The sequence below is a fragment of the Drosophila subpulchrella genome, chromosome 2L (genome assembly GCF_014743375.2).
Source record: "Drosophila subpulchrella strain 33 F10 #4 breed RU33 chromosome 2L, RU_Dsub_v1.1 Primary Assembly, whole genome shotgun sequence".
Lineage (NCBI taxonomy): Eukaryota > Metazoa > Arthropoda > Insecta > Diptera > Drosophilidae > Drosophila > Drosophila subpulchrella.
Genome location: NC_050610.1, coordinates 19781906 through 19803936, shown reverse-complemented (window position 1 = coordinate 19803936; position 22031 = coordinate 19781906). Strand labels below are relative to the sequence as shown.

The following is a 22031-nucleotide window of genomic DNA, read 5'->3' as shown; positions in this document are numbered from 1 at the left end:
GTTCGTGTGAAGCGCCTTGTGCGCACGAACGTCTCCCTCGTGGCGACAGTTATGTGGCGCGCCGTCTTATCCATCATCTTGGTGGATACCTCCTGCAGAAGCTTCCCCAGCTCCAAGAGAAGGTGCCGGCGAGCGGGCGAGCTTGCTGCCCTTCTTGAATGCCGCTGCAACTCCATCGGTCCTCGGCTGGCGGGCAGATCTTGCCACCACAATCGCCGTTCGTATGTATGTATGTGTGTGTACTTTATGGAGATGCATACCTTTTATATGTATAAAAATAGGCGAAATTTCATATATAACTAATTTTACCTCGTTAAGATATGGCCACGGTTTTAATCTCAATATTTTATTAGATTCCAGATACCTTACACGAATATAAGGCATCCACATTTGCCTTGCAAACTTTCGATGGGTCGCACTTCCAAGTGGTGTTTATGGACGTAGTTGTCCATATTAGTGCCACACGCATTAAAATAGTTTTAAAAAAAATTATTCAATTTTTGAAAGAATCAAATATTTTTCATCTTTTGCTGGCGTTTGTTTCCGACAATTGTCCAATTAATGAAAAAGAGGTAGATCCCGCAGTTCCAAGACTGTGGGATTATTCTCATTTAAAAAAAAATTAAGTATTAAGTTTTAAATGTACTTTTTTTAATCTCGTCATCAAAGTAATATTGATATTTTTTTTGTAGAGTTGCTTTACCAATAGAGGTGCAGAAACATCAATGATTTCGATGTTACATCGATTTTTGCCTGTTAAAACATTGGAAAAGCGATATTTTCTGCACCTCTATCTACCAAGTAAAATCTAATTCAGTTTTAAATTTCATCGATATAAGGCGACAATTGTAATATTGTAATATTGTCAAATATATGTATATTATCTTAATTAGTAGAAGGTCCCCAATTTAGAACAAGATGTATACATGTATGTCCTAATGAATATGAACCTTACACAAAGGGTTTACTGTTTTGGTCGGAAATCCTCATTGGATACCTTTCAAATAAATCAAAAAGAAACACCTCACCTGTTATACGATCTACACAATCAATACACTTTATAAATGTTTTTCATCAAGAAACTGTAAAAGTAAAAAATGTATCTCCTTAATGACATGTCTTTAGCAAAAGGCGCATAGAAACTGTAGCCCTTTGACTTTTTGCCGCTAAACTGGAGGGCTTTTCAAAAAGAAGTAGACGAAATGTTTTTAGCTCAATCGGTTTAATACGACCTGGGTATTCCCTAAACTGTTGAATTTTTGAATTGTTGAAAATTCAACAGAAAGTTTCAGCAGTTAAGGGAACGACCCTAAAAGTTCCCTGTTGAATTTTCAATTTTAAGATGACAGCTGTTATATCAGCTGTTTGTCAGATTGTCAATTTGGCTGTGTTTACCAAAGATAATGTTTAAAATTAATGAAAATGCCGAAAATAAGCCAAAAAACTGAACTATTAGAACTGCTAACAGTCAGCATCCTATTAGATATCCTTTATATGCATATTTTATACGATTGCAATTCCTCCATGTTTACAAGTGACCAGAGTTACACTCTTACTTTTAGTCGAGAACAGCGACAACTCTGGTTTTCAGCAATTAACCCTCTAGTGCCCAAGACCGCCTCCAGACGGGTAAGGTTAAAAACACCGTTATTTTAGTCTTTTCATTCCTTTTGACTCGGTTTTGCGTTTTTTCTAATTCGGGGAAGTCCAAAAATTAAGTTCGTTGCGTTTGGAATACATACTAGAGCTTGCGCAAGCTGCTGTAGTCATTTGAAGCAGAAAATTTGTGCAACTCGGACGAAATAATTATTTGCAAATTAAGTGAAAAATATAAATATTTTTTTAAAATATAATAAAAAGTTTGTTGCTGGAAAAAAAAATTGTACCGTGTTGCTGATAGTCTCAAGGACTCAAAAAACGAAACCCACACTAAAAATAAGATTTCGTTAGCTTTCTATAGCTTTTATAAGGTATCCCGTCTAGAGGCGGTCTTGGGACAATTCGGGAAAAAAAAATTATAAGGTAAGTTTGAAAGTGGAACAACCTATGACATATTTAAGTACAAATAATTGCTTCAGTAGACATGGAGCGACGACAAGTGAATAAGCTATCAGCTCTTTCCGACGTGGAGATTGAAAAATTTTTAAATTCAATTGATATTGACATTGATACGGACGGAGAAGAAGAATTGGAGGAAGATTTGACTGATGATGTTTGCGAGGCAGCGCGTCCTGTCAATGAGGAAGATGAAGAAGCGATTGAGAAAGTTATACATATGTCGGATTCTATGTTGGCTAGAGAGATTTGTGTAACTTCAAGCGGAAGTCCTACTCCTTTTGCAAAATTGTTTGTCACCCTCAAGTTCGATTGCATCCAATTCACCTCAAGCACAGAAACGCAAACGCAAAGCGCCTGCTGAGCAAAATATTGAGCAAGCACAATAGCTGAATGTGTAGGATCTGTTTGGGCTATAGACCCAAAATCACCGCTTTTCAAAAAGATGTTGTGGCGCCAAACGAACCTAGTCATGGATAAATCTGCAATATCCTTTAATGAGCCTGACCTCGGAGCACTTAAAAATCTGGATACGCCATTCAAGTGTTTTCAATTCTTTTTGAGTGATACTATAATTGAGCATATCACGCAGCAAACAAGTTTGTATGCTGCCCAAAAGGATGTCAATACTTCGTTTTCTACAACCAATTTAGAAATTCGAAAATTTATTGGCATTTTATTTTTTATGTCAGTTTTTCGCTACCCAAATGTCCGTTCATCAAATATTTGAAGCTTTGTGAATTTAAGTAACTTTAGTTTTAATTGTTGTTTTATTAGTTTTTGGAGCCTTTCTTTAAGTAATTTATAATAAAACGTGTAAACAAAAAAATTGATTACCTAATTTTTTGTTGGCCTACCTTCCCAAAGCCGCCTCTAGGCGGTCCAAGGATATAGTCCTATAAAACTCGATCCATGCAAAAGTAAAAGTTTTTCTAAAACAAACATTCACTTTTGATACATAATGAATCCAAAAATAATTTTTTTTTTGGAAAAGAAAATTTGGGCACTAGAGGGTTAAACAAAATTTTCAACAGCCCCGAGCCTGTTGAATTGCTGAAATTTCTGACAGTTGACTTTGTATGGAACAGCTGATTAACAGCTGATCAAAATTCAACAATTCAGCAATTCAACAGTTTAGGGAATACCCTGGACAAAAATAAGCACAGGATCGATAAGCCCAGAATTGTAACACAAGGAAGAATTAATTTAATTTTGTAGTTCTGAAATAAAGTTTTAAAGGGTATATTAGACTCGACGGAAAGTATGAAGTATATATGTATATTCTTGATAAAGGTCACCAGCCAAGTCGATTCATGTCCGTCTCTCCGTCTGTCTGTCCGTCCATATGAACGCTGAAGCCTCGGAAACTATAAAACCTATAGCTTTTATACTTACACTCCCGGTTCGATTTGTCACTATGTGGGCTAACGACCACGTCAGTATTAAAACAATTGGTAGCTTTTGAACTTAAACTTTTTTTTATTGTCTTGATCTTGATCTATTTAAGTCCATTACATTCAATAAAGTTTATAAGCAGCGCACTGATTTTATGTCGTTGTTAGTCGACTATAGCGTTACCCCTTACTCAGCTAAGGGGAGTGCTAAGGAGATATGCAGCAAAGCGACTGTTCACAATTGCACATTGCGCTATTGCAAGTTATTTGCTTATAACTTTTTATGGCGTGGTCTCATTCTATTATATACCGGGTTTTGATGCCAGGGGGGACCTCCGAATACACCTGTTAAAAGTTAAGAAATAAAATTAGGTAAGCTATATTAAATAAAAACATTTTTTAATTAAAAAAAAAAAAAAAAAAAAAAAGTACCAAGAAATATAACTGACAGGTAAATGTGAATATACCTTCGCAAATACATTATATTTTTGTAGTTCGGTAGAATTATTATTATAATGTTTAAGATATACAATCTTAACATAATGCTGTCATAGGAACAACAGAGAAATTATAAGCCAAAAGTTATATTTGCTATTTTTTCGTTGCTACAAAATCTAGAATTTTTCCCATCAATTATAAAATTTTACGTACGATGAAATATTTTGTAATAAATGTTACATTTTGCCAAACAATGCCAAAAATACATGTTTTCTTAAATTTTGGAAAACTTCGGAGCTTGCGGCTTTTGAAAGTTTATCCCGGAGTTAAATAAGTTTAAAAATAAGAAAGCAAAGAAAGAAAATAAGAAAATTTAACACTTACCTCCTGACGTGGCCAAAAGCTGAACAATGTTTAGCAGGAACACGATCCCAACAATCAGAACTTTTAACGCAACCATTCTGGATGATAAAAAATAACTGAGCGATTTCTGTCTTTGAAATATGAATTTATAGCTGAAATCGCCAGCAAAATTAATGCGAGTCAAAAAAAAAATTTATCACTTTAGCAGTTCAAGGGAATTTGATTGCAGATTTATATTCAAAGTTCACGTAAACAACGGGGTCAAAGCATCAAGATTGCTTAATATTTCTAGGAATCGTAAAAAAATTTTGTGTCGATTTTTTTTGTCGTAATCTTAAAATATATTTTTGTGTGGAAATTTTACGAGTAAGATTAAGAGACATTGGTTTATAAGAACAAATACAATGAGTGAATTGAAAATAATGAAAAAACCAGAAGGAACTCTGTAATCGAGAGACCCAACTATCAGATAACCCTTATCCTGTAAGGTAAGAAACTAGTGACGATTTGCAAAAGATTTTAATGATATTAGTTTTTAAAAAGGACAATTTTTATACGATCTGCTAAATTATTTCAGTAAGATTGAAAAATGCTTAATTACCACCTTTTTTTAAACTCGTCATCAAAATAATATTGATATTTTTTTTTGTAGAGTTGCTCTACCAATAGAGGTGCAGAAACATCAATGATTTCGATGTTACATCGGTGTTTGCCTGCTAAGGCATTGGAAAAGCGATATTCTCTGCATCTCTAACTACCAAGTAAAATCTAATTCAGTTTTAAATTTTGAATTGTCGCCTTATATCGATTAATGGCGCGCTTTCATCGATACTTGCAGTCCTATCGATTGACCGATTGCACTTGGCCCCCGAAAGGCAACCCTGCGCTCGAATCAGCTGGCTCTGCTTGGCCGAAATTGGCAGAAATACTTCAGTTTATACGCAATTCTAAAGGATTTTCCAATTTAACCGGCCTAAGACAAGGAACGGTGTTCTGGCACAGTGGAAAAGATAACTGATAAGCCCCGATCGACCAGGTCGCGGAGGATTTAACCAAGGGACTTTGTGGGAAAATGCTGTCCATTTGCGTTGCGAAATTCTGCGACAAAAACAACAAAGAAGCGACGCCTCAATCAGGAGCCACTTGAAACCAGAAATAATCAATTAAAATCGAAGCGGAGGCAAGTGTTTCCTGCGGAGGATTGCAAAAGTTGGGGAGTTCAGCAGGATTTGGATTAGCACAAAGGACGAAACCAAAAGTCGCGTGAACAGCTGCAGCAGCTGCGTGGGCAGCGACGCGGGCAGAGACGCCGGCAGTGGCTGCGCAGCAGCAGCAACAACAACAAGCTTTTCGGCCTTTTTTTTTTGGCTCAACAATGGAAATGCGAGAGGTCTTGAGTCGCGAGGGCAGAGAGGCGAAGAATCTGCTAGTCTACCAGTTCTGCGATGAGACAACTTCGAGTGGTGCCAGTGGCTCCGTGGGCGGAGGAGTTGGAGGAGGAGCAGGTGGCGACGGAGGAGCAGCTGTTGGAAGCGGAGGCGTTCTCTTGAACGGCGACTGTAAGACCCGCAAATTGTTGCCTTTCGATATCCGGTACTTGAGGAGTTTCTGTAGTATTTTGCATTCATAGTCACGATGTATTCCAATTAGCTTTGTAAATCAATGTGCACATAGAAATTGGAATCTATGTTGCGTGAGAAGGCCATGAAAAGTATCTATTTCTAGCCCAAGAGCCCTAATTTGTCTTAGTATTGTTAAGAATCGTAGAAGCAAAAACAATGTAGAAGAGATATCTAGATGATTATGATGAAGCAATCTTTAAAAGATCAATGCTGTGTCGATCTTAAGTTTAATATTTCAAATTAATTTATTATATTGAACTAGACATAAAAACTCAGTTTTCTTTTTAATCTAATAACATTTTAAAAACTAAATACCGGGTATCGAAAAGTCGGCAACTTCGGCTACTGTTTAGCATTGCATGTCATATTTAAACGTTGCATTTTTTGCAGGCTTTCGTAAGCCGCCCATGGTGCCGCCAAAGTCACCCAACGGTACGCCAAAAAATTGCCAATCGCCCACTTCACCACGACTGAAATCCTCTGGTAGCGTGGGAGGAGGCGTAGGTGGGAGCAGTGGTCCACGCGTGCGCAGCGCCTCCACAGGAAGGGATAAAAAATCGGAACTTCAAGCCAGGTACTGGGCACTACTTTTCGGAAATCTACAGAGAGCTGTCAACGAGATTTATCAAACAGTGGAGTGCTATGAAAACATATCCAGCTGCCAGGAGGCTATACTGGTGCTAGAGAACTATGTGCGGGACTTTAAAGCCTTGAGCGAGTGGTTCAAAGTTTCCTGGGACTATGAATCTCGACCACTGCAGCAGCGACCTCAAAGCCTGGCCTGGGAAGTACGCAAGAGCAATCCCACTCCCAGAGTTAGAACTAAAAGTCTCTGCAGTCCCAACAACTCGGGAAAATCGAGTCCAGCCTTGTTTCCAGGTTCTCAGTCCGGAAAAACATCACCGTGCTGTGAGCATGGACAGATTTCGCCCAAGAAACTCTTGCGTGCCTACGACCAAGTGCCAAAGGGAGCAATGCGTCTGAATGTCAGAGAACTTTTTGCAGCCAGCAAGCGAGCTACCCAAGGATCAGCACAATCGGATAACATGGAAGGTCCTTTGGATTTAAGTGGCGACAAATCAAACTATGTGCAGCTCAACACCCAGTATTCCCAAACAGATCTGGAGGATCCACACTTAACCCTAGCGGATGTTAGGGAGAAAATGCGCAGGGAGGCAGAGGCACGAGAAGCTCAGGAGAAGATTAAGAAGGCGGCGTTAGAAGAATTAACCATTCCAGTAGCTAATGAATACACAGAGGAAATCTCAAACAAACTTAATGCCCCTTCAGTGGAACAACCGATCATAAATGAATTGGAGCTAGGCAATGAAAATGTTTTAATGGAAACAGCTCCTGAACCCACAGCACTAGAGATGACTGTAGCATCTTTGGAGTCCATGGAGAATGCTTTACTTAATCAGCAGGCCAATAAAGAGCCCACGCCACCTAGCACTGTCGTAAAACCCGTCGTGGAGCTGTTCAAAAAGTCACAACCATTGAATTCCGTATCAGGAAATATTGTCCAAAACAGTCCCCTTAAGTATTCCAGTGTGCTAAATCGACCAGCCAAGAAGGTAGTTCCACCGCCTGGTGGAGTAGCAGGTCATAAGACAATACCAACCAAGCCGATGAAGACAAATTCCGCCCAACCAGTCAATGGTTTACGTCGCACCAAGACAGCTCCGGCTCCTACCAAGACGACTGGTAGAAGCGGATTGCAGCCACCTCCTAGACCCTTGAGTAAAACAGAGTGCTATGGTCCACCCAATAATGTGGCCTCCAGATTGTCGGCACGCTCCCGAACAATGCTGGAAATGAACGGAAACACCAGAAACACAAATCCTTCTGCCAGTGTCAGAGCTCTGCCGAAGAAAACTCCAAGTTCCATTCTAAGCACTGCCAGAAGAACTACCATGAGTTCTAGACTCAGTTCCAGGGAGGATATAGCCAGTTCCACATCCACTCTGAAAGCTAGCAATGAACAGCTCTCAAATTCAAGAAGCACTTTAAAGGCAGAGGAGCGACATTCCCAACCAAAACAGATCCAACTTCCGACAGATGCTAACGATGGTTGGTTGACTGTGAAAAATCGAAGAAGGAGCAGCATGCACTGGGCGAATAGGTTTAATCAGCCCACAGGCTATGCCAGTTTACCAACGTTGGCGTTGCTAAATGAACAGCAAAAAGAGCAGGAAAACAAGGAGAAGCAGAAAGGAGCGGGTGACGGTAAAGCCATCGGAAAAACTATTTCAGCTAAAGCTGGGGCTTCTACAGGAGAGGCTAAGGTTAAAGCTAAGACAACATCAACAGTCCCAAGACCCGAAATTAAGAATGCCAAGGCCAAAGTAAATTCTTTCCCAGTGCAGAGAACTAACACCAACCAAGTAAAGAAAGTCGAGAAGATCGAAAATTCAGAGAACACAGAAAACTCCGAGAAGAAAGTTACTCCCTCACCATCAACTTCTTCAAGTGGTACTCGTAGTAGCAGCAACAATAGTTCCATTGGACGCACTTCTATTATCAAGAGACAGAAATCGGATCTTACTGGGCTGAAAATGACATCCTTGCACAAGGAGTACATGAGGAGTGAGAAGTATGCACTGAGAAAGCTGCAGCAGAAGGAGCTGGGCATTAATCAGACTAACAGCAGCTCCTCGTCCGCAGAAACCGTTGTAGAGTGTGAGTACCCAGTTTTACTTTACTTAGTTAATATTAGATTATGGTAACCTACAATTATAACTAATGTTTATTTTTTACTTTTTTTAGCAACCAACGATGACCACAACAAGATCGATATCAAGATCCAGACCAACTGCGAGTTTTCCAAGACCATTGGTGAACTCTACGAGAGCATTGCTCACCGTAAACTTCCAAATGGAAGCCTTAAACCCAATGCTTGCATCCTGAGTGCCTGTGATGAGAACGAGGAACAAAACACGGATGACAACGAGGAAGAGCGCAACGAAAGGATCTTGGTAGAGGTACAGGAATCTCTGGAGCGACAGATCAGGGAGCTGGAGCAAACGGAGATCGATGTGGATACGGAAACGGATGAAACCGACTGTGAAGTTCAGCTGGAGGAGCAAGACGATGGAGTGGAATTGGGTAGCGGCGATGACTCCGCTGTTTTTGTGACCATGAGTGATGATGAGAACGCCAGCTTGGAGTTAAGGTATCAGGCGCTGCTATCTGATATGTCCTGGAACGAAAGAGCAGAGGCTTTGGCAACTTTGCAGGCTTATGTGGCCAGACATCCTGGGAGAGCGCAGGAACTGCACCAGAAGTTATCCTCGCCCTCCAGGCGTCGTTCTCTTCAGGAAACTTTAAAGAAATATCAAGCAAAACAGGCGAAAGCTCAACTGAAACGGAATTTGCTCCAACAGGAAAAGGCGGCTAAGCTACAGCAACTATTTTCCAGAGTTGAGGATGTCAAGGCAGCTAAGAATCAAATTATTGAAGACAAACGGCAGAAAATGCAAGGAAGACTACAAAGGGCGGCTGAGAATCGAGAACAATATCTCAAGCAAATCATTGAGAAGGCCCACGATGAAGAGAAAAAACTTAAAGAAATTAATTTTATTAAAAACATAGAAGCTCAAAACAAGCGATTGGATCTGCTGGAATCCTCCAAGGAAACAGAGGGAAGACTGCAAGACTTAGAGCAGGAAAGACAGAAGAGGGTAGAGGAAAAGCTGGCCAAAGAAGCTGCTGTGGAAAGACGTCGCCAAGCTTTGGAAAAAGAACGCTTGCTGAAGCTTGAGAAGATGAATGAGACACGACTGGAAAAGGAGCAAAGGATTGGCAAAATGCAGGAACAGAAGGAGAAACAGCGACAGGCTCTGGCTAGGGAAAAGGCCAGGGATCGTGAGGAGAGACTTTTAGCCTTACAAGTTCAACAGCAACAAACAACGGAGGAACTTCAGCGAAAGATCCTCCAAAAACAGATGGAATCTGCTCGCCGCCATGAGGAGAATATCGAACACATCCGGCAAAGGGCTCTGGAGCTGACCATGCCCACAAGGCAGGCGGACGAGGGTCGTGGCGATCAGGATGAGTCCGAGGATGTGTTAAATGGAAATGGCACTAGCACCGCCAACGAGGATGGCGATTTGTCTTCAACTCTTTCCGAGGTCGGTGGAACGTCTGGTCATTCGAGGAGCTACAAAAAGAGGATGAAAAAGCTGAAGCAGAGAATGAGTCAGTGGTAAGTAAACTGAGATTGGTTAAGTTTTATTAATGGAACTAAATTAATTATTGTATTATTTTGATTTAGGCGTTTTAAGACCTTTAAATTTCCGCCTAAATCGTTAAAATGTTATTGGCTGACTGTTTGAATTGGATTTCATTTCAAAAAATTCAAAAACTTTAAAGAGTTTATTTTTACCGAATGACTTATGTTTTATTATATTTAATAGCTTTTTCTTCTGTTTTTTAATAAAAATAGCTACATTTCCTTATTATCATCAGATTAAATAGGTTTTCAAGAAAGGAAAGTAATATTTTAATATGATTTTTCTCTCCTCAGTGCTGCCGAATACTTGGAGAGTTTGGAACCATTGCCCGCCTATGTTAAGAGGGATAGTGCAGTGCCAAAGCTGTTAAATCTGGTGGTCAAGGGTGGAGGGGCCCAAGGATTGGATAGGAACCTAGGAAACCTAATGCGTGTCATACCCAAGGGTCAGACCTTTGATTTCCAGGCCTTTCTCTGTATGGATGGTCTGGGCATATTGGCCAACCATGTGATCGCCAAGGGCCTGTATGAAAACTCCGAGATCTCAAGGAAGTGAGTTGTCTTTAATTTGCAAGTTTATAACTATGCTAATGTACATATTTAAACATATTCTAGGTCCGTTCAATTGGCCGTGCAGTTGTATAGGAATGCCTGCTCGGTGTGCCCCCAGATTGCTCGTCACGCTCTTCTGGGCAATTCCATAACCGTTCTGTTCGATGCCATCAGCAAGAGTTTCCAGGTAATCCTCAAAAGCAGCCGTCAGACAAAAGAAACTTTTAAGAACTTTTGGGCCACCCAAACTGCTGATGTACAATAAAAGTGTCGCCAGGCAGTCGTCCTCGCCTCCAGGGGCTGTCCGTGGGATTGGGGTTAGGAGTGTAGTCGCAAAAGTTGGCAACTCTCGATTCCCCAGGCCACGTCGGATGTCGCCTATGTATATGGTATAAATTCGTACTTGGCCGGCGTTATGGTCCTGCCCGGCAGCCACTTAACACTTGGCCGCGTTTATGTCGCTGTCTGTCTTAAACCAGCGATAAGTGAAATCCTAGTTGGTTAAGAGTCTTTGGGAATATCAGTAGATCTTTCGGGAAGGTTTTAAAACTAGAGAGGGCTTAGATACATTTATTGTAGATTGTTTTTTGTGATAAAACCTAGGCTTATATTTTAATTAGCAATCCTAAACATTTTAATATACTGATTTGGTATACAAAATTGAAGTTAAACAATTCAGTGAATGTTATTTTAGCTGTTTTAATTTTTTTTTAAATTTCTTTTTATATTTTGGACACTTAAAAACCTTAAGGTAGAGCATTTCCTAGTCGTATTGCCTGCAAGATTTATTTGGCCCTGTTTAAAGTTTATGTTTCGCTTCGGCTTTTGTCTTTGCTCGTTTGGCTGGCGTTGTTAATTTGCCATTTCTTTGACGCTTTTATTTGGCGCTGCCTTTTGTTTGTTTGGCGTTTTTATTTGAATTTTATTTACTGGCCTCGTGCGCTCGCTCGCCTGTCGCTTGGCCTATCAATTTTTAAGCACTAGGTCGGTACCCTGACCGCCCGCCCTTCCATGGATCCCCACTTTCTGGTTACTCTCCCCTTTCCTGGCCAATTTGTCCGCGTGTAAAATGTTTATACATTTTGCGGCTGCTGTTAAATCAATCGTTAAATCGCATAAAAAGGCACTCTCTCACCCAATAAATGTTGTTTATTTCTTATTTTTTAACTTTTTTCATGTTTAATTATGCCCGTTGTTCCTGGAGTAAAAGGGTATATAGAGCGGGAGATTATGAAATAGTATCTATATTATTATACATGATTATATTATTATGTTATATTATTATTACAAGATGCAAGATATTTTAACCAGCTTATTTAAATAGATTTTTTTTTTTAAGTTGTAGACTTTGTTTTCAAACTAAATTATACAATAAAGTTTTCAAAGTCTATTAATAATACAAAATCATAATATTCATATTTTATTTACTTGGTAAACTTTAAAATTAACATTCACTAGAATTTGCACTTTCAAGAAATGTTTTCTTATCCCATCTGACTTTGAATCCATTTAATGCAATTTAATTATAATTCTGTTAATTATCAGAACCGTTTAAGAAATAATATTTAATATTATTTAAATACTTTTATCCAAAACAAATACTTTTAAACCGACTAAATAATAACATTTTTGTAAATCAGCTTCGAATTTAAAACTCGAAAGTGAAAACCAAAACTGGGTGATAATATATCTTTTTCTATTAAAAAGTTTCCAAAGTCATTTAAAAATGAAAAATTATGCCCTACCCTTTCTTATTTGGTAAACCAAGGGGTACTAAAAGGTCGGTTTAGTTTTCCTTGATTTTTTGTAAGGTTTTTTTAATATATATTTTTTTTAACTATAAAAATATTTTTACTGCGCATCGCACTCTGGGGTTTTTTGTCGTCCGTTGTTGGCATTGTTAACGTGGCTCGTGTTTATTGTCGCTCCCCCCGCCCCCTTTTGACCCACCCCCCTTGGCCGCCCACTTCGCCTCTTTTTTTTACCTTCCTTTTTTTTGTTGATGGATCAGCGCGCGCGCCGCTTGTCATGTAATGAAGGGGGGAAAGGGGGAGGTGGAAGAGAGTTATACGAAGAAGGCGCAACAGAGTGAAAAAGTTAACTGTAAGTGAGCGAAGAAGAAACATCAATTAACATTTTGATTGATGTGGATGTCTCTTTCTACGTCTGTTGTTGCTGCTTAAATTGATAATTAATTTAAACACGCGACAAGGAATTTCACTGCTGGCCCCAAAAAGCATGCAACAATTGTGCGTTGCCACAGTATAATATAAATAAATTATTTAGGTTTATATGCCAGATATTTATAGATTTTTACCAAGAGTTATTATACTTGCTAGTACCATGAGTGTCTGTCATATTCCCCTTAATTTGTAATTTAATTGTTTTTTAGAGAGTTTTTTATTTTTTAAAAGTTAAAAAATTCACAAAGTTAAAACATTTAATATAAATAAATTATATTGGTTTATATTCCAGATAATTATTGATTCTTACCAAGAGATAATAGATTTTCTAAAAACACGAGTGTCTGTCATATTCCCCTATAATTTATATTTTATTTGATATTTTATAGAATTTTTTTAAAAAAAGGTGTATAACTTTACTAAGTTAAAACAAAAATTTTCATTGCCAATAAGGGCTTAAATAATCACAAAATATCTTGGCTTTCAAAATAAGTCCGACTTATGATATTATTAAATTGTATAGGTTTATGCGCCAGATAATTATACAGTTTTACCAGGAGAAATTATACTTTCTAATAATATGAGTGTCTGCAACATTCCCCTTCAATTTCTATTTTATTTGATACTTTATAGGATTTTATAAAAAGTTTATAACTTCACAAATTAAAAATAAAAATTTTCATTTCAAATGAGAGCTTAAGTAATCACAAAATTCCTGCCTTTCAAAATTGCATAAAAGACAACAATTGTTTTTTAACGAAAGCAATATTTTCTTATCAAAACATTTTTTGGCTGCAATTGTAGCGTGCGTATGAAGGGGTTCTGTGTTTTTTTCTAACTCCCCTTCGATCTTTTGCAGTTACCCGAAGAAAAATCACCACAACATCCGGTCGAGTTGTCCACGGAGCTAATGCTGGCCTGCACGGAGGCTCTGTCCTCGAGTTACGTGAAGAAGAACACCCACCCAAAAGTTCCGGAACGCCTGCCGGACATGATAAAGTGAGTACAACAACAAGTGCAACTATGCCGGTTTATTGCGGCCAACTACAAAAACTTCGAATGAAAAAAGGGGAAACCCACTGAGTTCGAAAAACGAGTTCGAAACTCGTTGTGGGTGGGAGCGAGATGGTCATGTAGTGAGCAGCATTGCCATCCCTATCGCACACCAGAGAGGGCGTGTCTGTGCGAGAGCAGGACAGCGAATGTGGCTGCGCTGCCTGCGCCAACGTCGCTGCTGCTGCGCTGCTCGCGTTATCTCGTTTAAAAAATATTATTTTTAATTTTAACTTTTATTTAGTTGGTCACACTGATGCACAGCATATGGGTGGCTTTCGCATGTTTAAGAAGTTTTGTGCTTAAAAAACAAAGAGTTACAACTTTAAAAGCAGTTGTAACTGAAAATAATTTTGTTATTTGTAATTAACGGTTACAGAAATCATAATTTCTTCAAAAACCAAAAAGACACTCATATTTTAGGTTCAAGCTTTTGTAAAAAATTAAAATATCACCAAACTTTTTTTGAAAAATTACAATTTTGTAATATTTGTTTTATATTTTTTTCATGCATACTTTGTTCAGTTGCTTCGGTTATTGATTTGCTTTAAACATTTTGTATGCCCCCACATTATTGCCTTTTTGCGTGCTTTAATTTCAAACTCGAAAGCTTTAATATTGCGTCCTGTTTGGAGTTTCTGGATTCATCCTACTCCTTCTCCATTTTGTCTGATTGTTTTCCTTTAATTTGCGCTCATTTTTGTGTGTAAAAGTTTTAATCGAATTGTTGCTATTGTTGACGTTTCTATAGCTTCCAAAAATAAACGCCATTTTGCTTATCTTTGTGCACAGTGGAAAAGGGTTTTATATTTATAAAGATGATTTGAAGTTTGTTGGTATATTTTAAATAATAATTAAATTGAATTATTAATTCTATGGATATAATTTTCGAGTTTAAGCTTAAAAAAAAATTTTAAAACTGGGGAACTTTGCTTAGCTCTGTGCGTTTAATAATTAAATTGAAATATTAATTCTATGAAAAACATTTTCAAGTTTTAGTTCATAAAATAATTTTGATAATTTGGAATATTAACCTTTAGATTTTTTTTGGTTGCTAGAAATAATAATTATATTTCCATATTTCCACAAGCTATTTTTTTTTCTCACTGCATACTTTGGGCTTTTTTAATATTTTTTTGCTAGTATGTATCAGTTAGTTTTGTGTGTGTTTGTGTTATCCTTTCATTGTTACATAGAAAAAACTTTGTTGTTATGCATTTTCCAATTCAGAATTGGCTTTTGTTTGTTACATTTGCGTTTGTTTTTGTTTCGGTTTTTCGTAGCCATTTTTTGTGTTGGCTTTTCTTGTGTGTGCCGTGGCTTTTGTTTATCCTTTTGTGTGTACTCTGGGCTCTGACCAATTTTCTGCCCTTTCCTAGCTGTTTGCTTTTTATTTTTTTATTATTCCATTTGTTGGCTGCCGTTTTTTATATACCTCCCTGTTTTTTATTTTTATCAATTTTTGTTTGTTTATATTTTCAATTTGCTTACAAAAGCTTTTCGTTTATTTTATTAGCCAGCCATTGTTGTGTTTTTTACGTTAGTATGTCTCCTTTTGCAGCCTTTTGTGGTGGCTGCTGCTGCTGCTTTATATCCTTATTCTTCTGGTTACTCGCCTTTATTCCTTCGGCCATTTTTCGTAGCGCGCATTTCGGGGCTCAATTCAATTACAGCGTTTGCGAAATCAAATTTTCTTTTGACTATAATTTTTGTGGATACAACCCCCGACTGGCCCACTTCCTTTTTTATGCCTGCACCTTGCGCCATTTTGTCTTGAAAATAAATAAATTTGCTTGAATGGGAAACTCAATTCGCCGCACTTGAATGGTCCGCCATCTTGCACTTCTTCCTCTTCTGCCCCTGTTCCGTTTCCTGTTTCTTATTTCTCCCTGGCCACGAAGTATTTTGCGTTTTCCGGCTTCCTAATTCGATTGCAGCTTTCGTTCTTGTTCTTCTACGTACCGCTTTTTGTCGGATGTATAATTAAATTCTTGTTTACTTTTAATTGTTCAGGTGGGGGGTGTTGGGAATATTTTGTTTTTAATTTGAATAAAGTTTTCGAGCAGTAGTGTAATCGAATTAAAGTTGACAAAGAGGAACTTTTATTTCTTTTGGGCAGCGCAAAACTTTCTTCGAAACTAGAAAACTTTTGTTAAAAGATTTTCTTACTTTAGTTTGGTTTTCTAAAATAAAAAACATACTGTTTGTGGTTTGCCAACATAAAAACGTAATTTTTTTTTGATATTAAGGTATCTATTTTTCTAATTCAATCTCACTTTGGTTTTTTAAATAATCGAAACAATTAGTAAATTGGTTTTTCCCGAAGAAAATAAAAAAAAATGTTTTTAAGTGTATGAATTATAGAATTTAAAATTAAAAAAATATTTAAATACTTAACCCACTGGAGTTTAAAAGTAAACAATATTTTACGTGCTCCCCATATCATTAATCATAGCATATTCATAATGTCTCAAATTCTATTCACCAAAAACTTGGCGTGGGATTATTATAATGCGCACCATAAATCGTATCCTCCCAACACCCAGAATGTCATCCCCATTCTAAAACCATGACAAATTTGATTTGCCTCGCTCTGGCACCTTCACATCACACAAAAAGCTATGAGTAGATCTATGAGATATCTTTTTACAATGTAATTGATTCATAATTAATCAACACAGTCATTAGCCCTCTTGGTAACAAAAAAAATGGGAATTAAATATATTTTAATCACGATTTGATCATCAATCGCAACAAACGAAAAGGAGGCACATCGCAATCATAATGATGATTTGGCACGCGATAAAGCAAACACCCCTAGGCGAGGAATGGAAACCAGTAACCAAAAACCAAAAACCCGAACCGGAACCCCTTTACCTTGCCACCCCTAAAAAGCAGTCATAATGAAATATGCATATTTCTCTGGGTGTAGGGAAAAAATCTTTTCGATATTCATTCCCCAGCCGCGTGTTTCGTCCTTTTTGGCTTGTCTGCCGATGCTCCTGCGGCTGCTGCTGCTGTTTCCACTGGCAGGATGTCAACAAGGACGACATGCTGGCAGAGTTACTTCCGCCTGCTGCTCAACTGCTCGGCTGCTGTGCGGCAGTTAATTTAATTACCCTTTAAGTAACCAGATCGAATGGCCAATTTGGAGTTATGGCCAGCAGGCCTTGGAGCTGCCGCATTCACATCCTGCAGGATGTTTGCAAGCAAGAGTCTGAGTGTGCAAGTTTTTGTGGCCTGCACTTTGCAATTGACATTGTTACTCAGACTCCACTGAGCTAAAAAAATAAAGACAATGAAAGTGCTGGGTAGAAATAAAATCAATAATACATATTATTAAAAGGGAAAATCTTAACTATCATCTGTTAACCCCATTTATTAAGTTCATTTTGAATCAACTTGGATTGTTTGAGAACTATTCATTATATTGATAGCTTATGGGATAGGCTATTCTCCCAGTGCCAATAAAAACTTTTGGCTCAATTACAAGGACAGTATCTGGCATCTAAGCACACTCACTCGCCCACACACACGTGTCCCTGGGTTTTATTTTACCATCGACATATTAGTGCAACTATTTAGACCCTAAACTATGCTGCAGCCCACTCCGCCCCTTCGATAGACCCATAGTCTTTGACTCTCCTATCTGGTCAAATGTATTAATTTCATTCTGGGTCCTTTGTCCTCCTTGCTCTTCACTCTTATCGCTTTCTCTCACTCCTTTTGGAAATATCCTTCGACGTCTCCTGTTTCTACTCCTCTCTGGCCCTTTGTTTGTTGGTTTTTTTTTATGTGCAGCGTTTAATATCCGATTTCAGTTTTTCCCCTCGTCTCTGTTGATTCTTTTTGACAAAAGGCCGAGCATTGGGAAAACTCGGCTCAGTTGCTGTCTCTGTCGCTTTGTTTGGCTTTGGCGAAGTTTCCTATTTGCTCAGTGCGCCGCTCCTTTTGTTTGCCCCTCGCCCCTTCCAGTTTTTTGCCACCCCCGCTTGAAGGAAAATCAAAATATTGACTCTTAACGGTGTGTTTATTGATCTTTCAGCTACCCCAAAAATAGGGAGAGAAGGGGAGGGTGGAAAATTGGAATAGGGAGGGGGCCTTAAATTTCCTTTTCGCAATTGATGCATTGGAAAACAGTCCTGTTCTTCAGTCAAACTTATTATACCCGTTACTCGTGGAGTAAGAGGGTATATTCGATTCGTCGGAAAGTACGTAACAGGTAGAAGGAAGTAACATATACAATGTTATAGTATATTTATTCTTCAGTAGGATCAATAGCCAAGTCGATATAGCCATGTCCGTCCGTATGAACGCTATAAAAGCTAGAAAGTTGGTTTTAGGCATGCAGATTCTAGAGATTCTTGCGCAGCGCATTTTTTGTTTAGCTGGGTGCCACGCCCACACTTTTAAAGATTTTGTTAAAGTGTAAATGGGATTTGGTTTTGATTATCAATATCAATCTTCGTGCAAAAAACTGGTTAAAATCGGACTACCCATTAATAAAGTAAGAGTTTAATCAAACAGTTATGAGAAAATAAAGAAATCGTGGCGTGTGTGTGGGTAACCTTGTTACGATTTAATATCTATTTTAAAAGTAAATAAAAGTTTTAGTGTTATTATTTTTTTGAAACGTCAGGAAACAAGATTGGTAAATAAAACATTTTGTAACAATCTATATGCAAAAGATTTATCGTTTTTTCAAAAACTGAATCAAACATGGCTTTACTTCATTTGAAGTAATAGAATCTCTCTAGTAGGCAGACCAACTGCCATCTTTTTGCATGTCATAATTGAATTCAAATCACAAAACTGTCACACAACTAATCAGAGTTGTCATTTCTCCCCGGTCCTCCGCTTGTGAAGTACCCCTCCTCTGACTGCAGTCAACTGCTCAACTGGAGCTCAGTTTCAATTTCTATTTCAGTTTCAGTTTTCGTTTTCAGTTCTCGTTGCTCATCTGTTCGTTTCGACATTCAAACTGTCAAAAAGTCAGCATCAATTACAGTTACAAAGACATCATAGCAAAACCCCTGCACATAACCCACACAAATATCCCGAAATCGGCACAGTGTGAGTGCAGGGGCGTTGTTTTTGGGGGGGTGCGGTACAAAAAAGAGAGGGGTCAAGGGTCAGAGTAGCAGCTCAAAAGAAGTGTAGCCCAGAACTTCGCAGTATATTTGCATCAAAATGCATTTGGCCATAAAGCACTGAGGAAAAAACTAGATTTTAGAGGGTGGTTTCAAGGGTTTCCGTGAGGAGAATTGATATATAGTCTATGAAATGTTTAGTATTACTTTGTGTAATTAATAATAATTAATAATTTATGTGCAATGTATCAAATATTGTATAGTTTTGGAACATTCACTTTTAAAAACCTACAATTAAAAACTTTTTTGGGAGAATTACTCTGACCTTATATTTCTTGAGCTTTATTAAATTACTAGATAACTAAATAAAAGATAAATCCAACGAATAGTTAGTAGTTTTTAAAACATTCTTTATGTTTAGCTAACGTATAAGAAAAATGTATTGAATAGTTAGTAGCTTTTAAAACACTCTTTTTATGTTTATATAAAATACAAGGTTTTATATAATGCTTTATTCCTATATTGAAATCAATATTTTCGATGTTTTTGTAGCTTACTGAGATCTTGTAACTTTAGAGTGAACCCTCTTCTCGCATAACACGAAGAGGTCATATGCAAAAGTCTGACATATGCGCTGACATTTTGCATGCAAAAAGGCGCAGCAGCCTCAGCAGCTATGTCCTTTCCCTGTCCGCCCCTCTCAAACTCCTGTCCCTTGTCGAGCTGCATGTCAAAAGTTTGATGAGTGCCTGTCCAGCTCCGCCGCATGTCAAAGGACGAACGGCGGGGAGGGGGGGGGGGGGGGGGGGGGGGGGAACGGAATGGGAGCGGTGCGAGCGGTACGGCTTTTGGCTATTGAATTACCTACAGGCTCAGTCCGAGGCTGAGCCACTCCTCGTTTGAGTGCATTCGCTTTGATTTGGCCTTGTTTTTTTCCACAGCTCTGTTTTGGGTTTTTCCTCTCTGGGGAAAATTCCCGTGGAGTGGGTGAATAGGGGTGGGGGGCAGCAACCACCCACCAAGATGAAGTTGTCTCTGGTAGGCGACATATGTAAAATGTGTAAAGTGCAGTGCCGGTTACAGTTAATTTAATGCTCGTCAGATGCGAAGTACTATATCTCCGGGATGATAATGCACCCTCTATAAAATCACATCCTTCCTGGTCCGCTTTTTTTGTTGTCCTATCACTTAGGAAAATTATAACTATTGAGTTCAATAAATGGAAAACATTCTTGCAAAACATTCTTGCCAAAACAACAAACCTTGTAATATAGGTTATAAGGTTTTTATATATTTACTCTAAAAATATATAGTTCTTCGAAAACACTTTGTAAGAAGTTGGTTTTAAATCGTAAGCACTGAATTTTAAAGTTCCTAAATCTAATAATTTCTGATATTCAGCTAAGCACATAGATTTTTATAAAGACCTTACAAACCTTGTAACATAGGTTATAAGGTTCTTAAATATTTACTCTAAAGATATAAAGTTCATCGAAAACACTTTGTATGAAGTTAGTTTTCAATCGTAAGCATTTGAATTTAAGAGTTCCTAAATCAAATAATTTCTGATATCCATCTTATGATATCCACATAGATTTTTATAAAGACCTTACCAAATCTCCACTAGCTGCAGAGAATGCTGTAAAGCCACTCTTAATTTTTCAGAGTGCAGTTAATGCGCATCGGTAGCTCTCAAAACAAACAGAAGCAGGAGGGTGATTATGAGGGGGTGGAGATAAACAGAATGGGAACACAAAACAGGCGCAAGGACAAGGACAACCAACTGACGCATCACTCAATCAAATGGCAATTGTGAGGGCTTAACACGAGGCCTCGGGCCGCAACACAATCGAAATACCGAGCAACCCTCGCACTATGGTTATAAAGCAGATAGTCCCGGTCGCATCCCTTTGCCAAAGATCCCGATATGGGGACTAAAACTGGTGCAAATTAACACACTAAGCACTTGAATCGCACCAAATGTGGCATGAGTAATGCCCTGAAGTGGCCAGCAGATGGCGCACATTACAAGCCACTAATCCGGGAGCTATGCTATATTTCTCAAACGATTTTCCAGACCCCCCCCCCCCACAATTTTTTTACCATCCAACATAAAAATTTACGATGCAAACTAAAAATCTTTGCAAAAGTATTTTTTGAAATGGCCCAGCAGTAAAGGTCATTTGGAACTAAAGGAAAAGTCGCTCCTATGGTTATGGTTATTCAATGGTTGTTGGGTAATTTCTGGAGCGGGGGCGTTACAGGCTTCCCCTATAGGGGGCGCCACATTTATGATTGGGTGGCGACTTTCCATAAATTCTAATTTGATTTTGCCACTAAAGTGCCATAAGAAAGCAATTTGGTTCTGGCTCCCCATGCATATATACATACTTATACATTTATTTAGAGGGTCGGTGGAACCTTACGTTGGGCATAATTTTTTACGATGCTCACTCGGCGACATTTTCATTCGCTCGCCATTTTCCATTTTCTACTTTTCCCAACACAATCTCACAATATGGAAGCCAAATCACAGGCGCCCATTTTCACTGACTTTGGTCCTAGACTCAAGCTCCCCAATCCTGAAATCTTTGCTAGGGTGGGTATAAAGACTTTCTTCAAGCGGTTCTATGGTTTTATAGATATTTGTACAATTTGAAACTTGTTAAAATAAAAACTTCTCCTAATGTATGTAACTGTTATTAAATAATAATAAAGGGGATGAAATATTTCCACTTCCCTTCTTTTTTACTTATTTTAACATTTATTATAATCAAGAAGAGTATTCCAAACTTCGCTTTCCTATATTCAACTCAGCTACTTTTAATGCCCGTGCCATTTTTTGTGACCCACCTCCTGGTCGTGTGTGTTGTTCAACTGGCTTTTGTTGGTCTTGTTGCTATTTTATTTTATTATATGCACTTTTCTTCTACAAAATGGCGGCAAACGTCGCCGCATGGTCCTGTTCAGGGTCTTTCTATAGCTTTGGGATGGATTTTAAGAAGGGTATGTCGGGGGGGAACATCGTTATGGTTGCGGTTATTTGGCGC

At 38.3% G+C, this 22031-nt stretch overlaps 1 protein-coding gene and 1 long non-coding RNA gene across 2 annotated transcripts in view; one reads left to right on the top strand and one right to left on the bottom strand.

The window, feature by feature from the left end:
* Positions 1-3514: 3514 nt before the first annotated feature.
* Positions 3515-4369, bottom strand: LOC119547837. Its single transcript, XR_005219254.1, has 2 exons — positions 4272-4369; positions 3515-3794 (listed from the first exon to the last, which is right to left on the bottom strand). It is a non-coding gene; the product is annotated as an uncharacterized LOC119547837 (long non-coding RNA).
* A 791-nt stretch (positions 4370-5160) lies between these two features.
* Positions 5161-22031, top strand: part of LOC119546452 (S phase cyclin A-associated protein in the endoplasmic reticulum) — a 37388-nt gene continuing 20517 nt past the window's right edge. The window contains exons 1-6 of the mRNA XM_037852727.1: positions 5161-5809; positions 6263-8551; positions 8639-10076; positions 10398-10655; positions 10719-10842; positions 13698-13837. Of these exons, the coding sequence (XP_037708655.1) occupies positions 5626-5809; positions 6263-8551; positions 8639-10076; positions 10398-10655; positions 10719-10842; positions 13698-13837 (4433 nt within the window). The 5' untranslated portion in view covers positions 5161-5625. The remainder of the gene's footprint in view (positions 5810-6262; positions 8552-8638; positions 10077-10397; positions 10656-10718; positions 10843-13697; positions 13838-22031) is intronic.